Raw genomic sequence first — 8036 nt, 5'->3', positions numbered from 1 at the left:
TCAGACCTTCTAGATTCCAACAAAGAGATAGAAGGAAATTATCTAATCATCTCGAGGAATTGGTACCCTGGCGGAATCCATTATCCCACTAGTGCGGGTAAAGTAGGTGTATAGATCTTATAGGAGCTTCTTTTCATTAATTTATTATTATTATATTTTTATTTCTGAGCTATCACATACATTTTTTTTTTGGCTAAGCTTCATTTGTGTTTTTTTAGAGGATCACGCTTCAAAAAGAATAGGTAGCTGATCAATTCCACCGACCTGAATAGATTATTGAGGTCCTCGATCTATCCTCATTCTGACAGTTAGCTTTAGGCAGAATACCTTATCCTCAGCTTCTCTCTCATATATCAGAGTTTTCAGGCCGTAGGAAAAGCCATCAACTAAAACCATCCACTACTTCCCAACATTGACATTCGGTGCAAGGGGTACATTCTATCCCCCTCTGAATGTGCTCGGAGAGAAGAAGGGAGATACCGGAGCAGTTCTCCTCCGTCTTTTACCCTAATGGATTTAGGAGTTACCATTGCTATCCCAACCCCGGTTTACCATCCTTGGCGCCATAGAAAGAAGACAACGGGCAATGCTCCTTCCCATAATCCGTCACCAGTCTGTAAAGAACCTGCAATCCAGGCTGCTATCCTTCAAGAAAAATCTCCTGCCGAGATGTCATTCCAAAGAGGACGGGTAACCCTTAGCCAAATCTTGGCTATCCCCATTATGTCTCAAGCCTACACTCCTCCTAGTCAAGCTGCTACTATTCCTGCAGCCCCTTCAGCTCCTCCAGTTATTGCAGTAGCTGATACTCCTGCCAGTGAATCTAGGGCTGGACGAAAGCGTCTTAAAGGGTCGAGCTCAAGCCGACCTGTAGTAGCTCCTGACTTTGAAAATTACCCTCCTGACCTGGGTGACATCCATGTTGATGCCAAGGGTGCTTCAACCTATGTTAAGGCCTTTATGGTGGACGAGGAGCAACTTCCTGCAACGGACAGGGTCAGGCCTTGGAGGGAAGGCCACGGAGGCAAGGTTGCAGAATGTGTAGGCAAGGCTCTCCTCTTCCCCGAGGACATGAACCACTGGGTGAAGTGGGATGACGAATTCTTACTACTCAATATGAACGGGGAGGCCATCATGGTAATAAACCATCCCTTTATATTTCTTTTATTTATTTATTTATTTTTTTATACTTTCATACTTAATCATTTTTCTTTTTGCATATTGTTTGGTAGGGATACCAATGTTCCATGGTGGTTGAGGAGAGGTTTTTGGCTGCTAAGGCCAAAGCTGAGGAGCTAAGCAATGACAACGAGGATCTTTTGAAGAAGATCTTAGATGTCATGAATAAGGTTTATGAATCCAAAAGGCTGCGGTTTGAGGCCGAGGAGAACATTAAGGCTATCACTGAGAGGAAGGAGGCCTTACGAAAAGAGTTGCAGGAGATGAAGAAGGCTTTTGTAGAGAAGGATGCCGAGTTGAAAGGCTATGTGGCAGTGGATGATGCCAAGGTCCAAGATGCTTATTACCAAGGCCAGTACGACTGCATCGCCTCTGTGAAGCCTGAGGTGCAATAAAACCTGTAAGTTTACTTTTCAAAAGGGTGGACTGTGGTTTTGGATAAACTGCAGGTGGAGGCTTCATCTCCCTGGAGGCTGGAGAGTAATATTCCTATTCCCTAGGGGTTAGTCATTATTCCTAATCCCGAGATTCAGGCTATCATCAATAATGAATCCCCTATCCATGAGGTTGGAGAGACTGGTCCAATTGCCATGTCAATAGGAGAGGTGAGCAGTTTTGTTGCGATGTCTACTACTGAAGAGCCTCCCTGAGTTTAATTTTCTCTATTAACGCTTAAAAAAAAAACATTTCTTTAGTTTGCCCTGTTTTAAGGGCTTTTGTTTTGTACTTAATTTCCTAAGGTACTTTAAACTTTTGTGCTTAATAATATTTCTAAGTTTTTATATCCATTTGTGCTTTATACTTGCATTTCTTGAGTTGCTTGAACATTCAATGATTAATTTTCATGATTTTTCCCACGGGAGAAACATTGTTAATTCTACGAGATGTAGGTGTATACCTTGTTAGGTTTTGATAGCACTTGCTAGTTGACTTTGGAATTAAACTAAAACAAGAAATTTATTCAATCACTTACCCGGGATAGTTGTAGAATCCTTTACCATAGGGCTCATTTCTCATATGTTGTCAAGTTTTAAATTGGCTTTCCATTAGCGACCCTGAAGTCAAGCTAAGGTAGAAAACTCAGTCTAAAACTCACCCAAGGCAAAGAAAGGATCTAGTGCCATGGGGTTTGTTTCCTTCTTTTTGTGAAGTCTTAATTTTGTTTTTCATTAGTGACCCTAAAGTCAAGCTAAGATAAAAAACTCAGTTCAAAACTTACCTGGGCCAAAGACAGGGTCTAGTACCACGGGGTTTATTTCCTTATTTTTGTGAAGTCTTAATTTTGTTTTCTATTAGTGACCTTGTAGTCAGACTAAGGTAGAAAACTCAGTTCAAAACTTACCTGGGGCAAAGACAGGGTCTAGTACCACAGGGTTTATTTCCTTCTTTTTGTGAAGTCTTAATTTTGTTTTTTATTGGTGACCCTGGAGTCAGACTAAGGTAGAAAACTCAGTTTAAAACTTACCCGGGGCAAAGAGAGGGTCTAGTACCATGGGGTTTATCTGCTTCTGACAATTTCAGCGTTCTAGGTCGGGCTTTTCCGATATATGTCGTTGTTCCTTGAATTTAAACAAAATTGAAGTATAAGTAATGCATATATTTTTTATATAATAATCAAAAGTAGTACTTCTTCAGATTAAACACATTCCATGACCTTGCCATAGGTCTTTCATCTAAGTCTTCTAGTCGGTAGGCTTCAACTCCAGCAATGGAAGTGACTCTGTAAGGTCTCTCCTAGTTTGGCCCTAGCTTTCCCATAGTAGGGTCTCGGGAATTTTCCAAGACTTTTCTTAGCACCAAATCTCCTGGTATAAACTCCCTGTTTTTTATACCTTTGTTGTATCCTCGGCTGATCTTTTGTTGGTAGTTAGCTAACCTTACTAAAGCAACATCTCAGTTTTCTTCTACTAAATCCAAATGTTTGCAAAGTAGCTGATCATTCTTTCCCACTTCAAATACGTCAGTCCAAGAAGTAGATAACCCCGCTTCCATGGGTATTACGGCTTCTGCCCTGTACATCATTGAAAAAAAGAGTTTCTCCAGTTGATCGCTGCGAAGTGGTCCGATACGCCCATAGCACACTTGGAAGCTCTTCTGCCTATCTTCCCTTTGAGTCGTCTAGTCTTTTCTTTAAACCATTTACAATGAACTTGTTAGTTGCTTCAACCTGACCATTGTTTTAGGGGTAAGACAGGGTAGAATACCTATTGACAATACTCAACTCCGAGTAATACCGTTGAAAAGCCTTACTATCAAATTGCAGTCCGTTGTCCGATATGAGAACTTTTGGCACACCAAACCACGTCACGAGATTCTTCCACATGAATCTCTTAACATCAGTATCTCAGATATTGGCTAGGGGCTCGGCTTCAACCCACTTAGTAAAATAGTCTATTCCTAATAGGAGCCATCTTTTGCTACCTGTCGCCTTAGGAAAATGCCCCACTATGTCTAGCTCCCACTAGGCAAATGGTCATGGGTTGGATATTGGGTTGAGGAGACCCCTGGGCTGATGAATGCTAGGAGCGAACCTTTGGCACTGATCACGCTTTTTGGAGAATTCCTGTGCTTGCTTTTGCATGTTTGGCCACCAATACCCCTAAGTAAGGGCTCCGTGTGCTAGCGATCATACTCCTGTATAATTTTCATATATTCCTTCATGTAACTCTTCTAAAAGTACCTCGACTGCCTCAGGATGCATGCACAGTAGATAGGGTCCTGAGTACGACCTTTTGTACAACTTCCCCTCTTCGAACACCCAATACCATGGGGATCTACGTTTGACCCGTTTAGCTTTCTTCTTATCCTCAGGTAGAATCCCATTTTGGAGGTAAGTTACAAGAGGATCCATCCAACTGGCGGACGGGTGTATACTCAAGATTAAACCCTGTCAGAAGGGGAAATACTAGAAAAAGGTAAGAGCTTAACTAATACGATCCTCGTGAGAGAATCAACCATAGATGAGGCTAGTGTAGCCAGAGAATCGGCGTGGCTGTTATTGCCCCTAGAGATTTGTGAAATTTCACTTTCTTAAATTGATGTTTTAGGATCCCAACCTCTTTTAGGTAGCTCATCATCCGTTGATCCTTCGCTTCAAACTCACCATTAGCTTGACTGATGACTAGTCGAGAATCACAGTGCATTTGTATCCTTTTTGCTCCCACTTGTCTGGACATCCGAAGCCCTGCAAGAAGAGCTTCATACTTTACTTCGTTATTTGACGCTAGGAATCCCAGTTTGAATGATTTCTCCACTCTAATTCCTTCCGGAGATATCAAGATAAAACCAACTTCTGCTTCACGGCAATTCGGTGCTCTGTCCACATACACTTGCCATGTGTTTTCCCAGGGCTCTCTTGCTTTATTTCCTTCCACTTGTAGAATTTCAAGGTGTCCAAGAGTGAATTCCGCAACGAAATTTGTTAAGACCTGACCCTTAATGGAAGTTTAGGGCCTATACTGAATATCAAAGGCTCCCAAAGAGGCTCCCCATTTAGCTATCCTCCCCGAGAAATCCGATCTTTTGAGTAATGCTTGCAAGGGATGCTCAGTTAACATGACTACTGTGTGGGCTTGAAAGTAATGAGGCAGTTTTCAAGCATCGTGGATTATTGCTAGTGCCGCTTTTTCTATGGGGAGATAATGTGTTTCAACTTCCATGAGAGTTTTACTAACATAAAAGATTGGCTTTTGAACTCCCCGATCTAATCTTAACAAGACAGCACTTACCGCGTAATTTGTCACAGCTAAATAAAACTTAAGCTCATCGAACGCTTGCTGGCATTCGTCCATCCACTGAAAGTCCTTCCACTTCTTCAGTAACTGGAAGAAAGGCCGGCACTAATCCGCGGATTGTGAAATGAACCGGTTAAGAGCCGTAGTCATTCTGGTAAGCTGTTGGACCTCTTTGGGATTCCTTAGGGACTTTAGATTTTGCAATGCTACAATTTGGTCCGGGTTAACTTCAATCCTTAGGTGAGTAACCAAATACCCCAAAAACTTTCCTGAGCTGACTCCAAAGGCACATTTAGAGGCATTCAACTTCAATAGGTGCTTTCGCAGAGTCTCGAAGGTTTCTGGGAGGTTAGAAAGATGATCCTTTACGACCTTACTCTTCACCACCATGTCATCTATATAAGTCTCTATATTCCTTCCTAGCTACTTCTTAAACATCTTAGTAACCATTCTTTGATAGGTGGACCCTGTATTTTTCAACCCGAATGGCATGACTTTGTAGTGGAAATTAACTGTAGGGGTGATAAAAGAAGTTTTCTCTTGGTCTTGGGGGGCCAATGCTATCTGATGGTATCCTTGGAAAGTATCAAGAAAACTCATCCTAGGTTATCCAAAAGTTGCATCAACAAGTTGGTCTATCTTAGGCACTAGAAAAGGATCCTTCAGACATGCTTTGTTTAGATCCATGAAGTCTACAAATACTCGCCACTTTCCATTCTTCTTTTTCACTTCTACCATATTAGCTAACCACTTAGGATAATAGACCTACTTGATTGCCCCAGCTTCTTTAAGTCCATCCACTTCTTCTTTCACTGCTTCAGTGTGGATATTCAAGGACCTACAAGGTCTCTGTTTCTTCTATGGGCATCGGGGGTCAACGTTAAGTCGATGACATATGAATTCCGAATCTACTCCGGGTGCCTCCTACGAACTCCATGCGAATACATCCAGATTGTTTATTAAAAACAAAATTAACTCTACTTTCTCTAAGATAGGGAGGCTTGCTCCTACCTGGAAGTACTTATCCCCGAGGTCAATGGATATCTTCTCCAATCGCTCACATATGTCCTCGGGTAGAGACTGTAGTTGCTATAAGGGATTTGTTGGTTTGATCTCTTCTTTCTGTTTGTGCCCCACAGCGGCTACCTGGGATCTCCATGCCATACCTTGATCTCCACAAATTTTTGTAATGCCTTGCTTGGTTGGGAATTTTACCTTCTGATGCAGAGATGAAGGTACTGCACCCATGGAATGAATCCAAGAGAATTCGAGGATTGCTGTATAAGGGGAATAAGAGCATACCACTATAAAGTCGACCAACTCCTTTCTTCCTCCCACCTCTACGGGCAGCATCACCTGTCCTACTGGCGTGACAACGAATCCGTCAATGGCTACCAAGGGCCTATCATAATTGGTCAAATCATCAAAGGTAAGGCCTAACCCTTTATATAGAACAGGATACATTATCTTTGCCCCACTTCCTTGATCTATCATAACTCTTCTAACATCAAAGCCCCCAATCCATAGTGTCACCACTAATTCGTCTTCATGGGGCTGAGCAGTGCCTTCGAGGTCTTTCCCCGTAAAGTTGATGCTTTCATCTTCCCATCATCCCTTTATGGGGATGGGCAAATCCAGCTTTAAGTCGGAAGCTGAAGCTACGGCCAATACCCGAGGTGAAGTTTTTGTGATTTTAACTCGCTTCCTGGCCGTATGTATTACCCCTATAAGCCCTCGGGCTGGAGCCGAGGTTCTTAAGGTGCTAGCCCTTTAGGGTCTTGTGGGCGAGAGTCTTCCCGTATCATGAATTCTTTCAAGTACCCTACTTTCTTGAGCTAATTCAAATGGTCCTTTAGGGTTTGGCAGTCCTCGGTTATGTGCCCTCGATCTCGGTGATATGAATAGTAAAGACTTTGGTTCCTTCTTGCAACATCCCCACTCATCTTGTTCAGCCAACGAAAGTAAGGCTCATTCTTTATCTTTTCCACAATTCGATATACGGGCTCCTTATATAGTGAGCTAACCATCTCAGACCTTGGCTTTTGAGCCTGAGGGAAAAAGTCCCTTCGGGGTCGGGGAGCTTGATTTGCCGTAACCTCTTTTTTTCTCCACAGTGGGTACTTTAGCTTTGGCTTTATCCTGCAATTGGTCATCTTCTAATCTCTTGTGCCCCTCTACCCGCTCTATTAACTTATTCATATCCATAACTGGCTTCAAGGCTAACGAAGCTCTTAAGTTGGAATAAATAGGGAGCCCTACTTTAAATGTGCTTGCCGCAATTCCTCCGTTGTCTCCCCCGATCTCATTATATAACTCTCAGTAACAACTCGAATAGGCCCTGAGGATTTCCCCTTTCTTCATGGACATGGTGAGGAGTGAGCCAAATGGCTTTGGGGTTCTACTACACGTCACAAGTCTTGCTCTGAATGTTCTAATCAGCTCGTCATATCCTCAGATGGACCCTTTTTCCAACCCATCAATCCATCTCATTGCAGTTGGTCCCAAGTTGGAAGGGAATGTCTTACACATCAGAGTTTCGTTTCTAGAGTATATGGTCATGCTTTGATTATAATGGCTGACAGGTTCCACGGGATCGGTTTTGCTGTCATATATTGTGAAGGTTGGCCATTGAACGTTGAGGAATTGGCCCTTTAAGCTTCTCCCTATCTCATTCTTCCCTTTTGTTCCTTTTGGGGGGGGGGGGGGAGACCGTCCTTTCCTTATGGAGAGATTGTTTCTATTCCCCATGGAAAGGGAGTTGCCTTCTGTCTCGCTTCCTATTTCTGTCTCCTACCACGTGCTCATCTCCTTGGGAATCACTTGGCATGGGACTCGGTCCCATTTGATGAAGAAGCTCTTCGTCCTTTCTGCAAAGAAGCTCCTCGTTTCTTTCCGCTTCCTTCTACAGCATCACCACTTGCTCCCTCAACCTTTCCACCTCCCTATCCCTACTAGAATAGGAGGGACCCTCTGTATTGGTGGTGGACCTCTCTTCTTGTAGGTGTGGGTCCGATTGTCTTTGAGTTTCTTTGTGACCTTCAGATTGCAAACGTCGATCTATATGGACAGATTCTTCTGAAATGCTTGGACAAGCTAGATAGGCGGGACCACTCCGGAATCAAT

At 43.0% G+C, this 8036-nt stretch overlaps 1 protein-coding gene across 1 annotated transcript; it reads left to right on the top strand.

Moving 5' to 3' along the window:
• Window positions 1-227: 227 nt before the first annotated feature.
• Window positions 228-1978, top strand: LOC126723780 (uncharacterized). Its single transcript, XM_050427573.1, has 2 exons — window positions 228-1137; window positions 1233-1978. The coding sequence occupies exons 1-2, from the start codon at window positions 511-513 to the stop codon at window positions 1572-1574; spliced, it is 969 nt and encodes a 322-aa protein (XP_050283530.1). The 5' UTR covers window positions 228-510; the 3' UTR covers window positions 1575-1978.
• Window positions 1979-8036: the final 6058 nt, after the last annotated feature.

The sequence above is a fragment of the Quercus robur genome, chromosome 4, assembly GCF_932294415.1.
Source record: "Quercus robur chromosome 4, dhQueRobu3.1, whole genome shotgun sequence".
In the NCBI taxonomy this organism is placed as follows: domain Eukaryota; kingdom Viridiplantae; phylum Streptophyta; class Magnoliopsida; order Fagales; family Fagaceae; genus Quercus; species Quercus robur.
This window is presented reverse-complemented; position numbering and strand designations above follow the sequence as displayed.

Excerpts from the sequence above, each read along its gene's own strand:
- LOC126723780 (XM_050427573.1), top strand. The coding sequence starts at position 511 with ATGGATTTAGGAGTTACCATTGCTATCCCAACCCCGGTTTACCATCCT. Across the intron at positions 1,138-1,232 it reads TGAACGGGGAGGCCATCATG|GGATACCAATGTTCCATGGT; the intron begins GTAATAAACCAT and ends ATTGTTTGGTAG.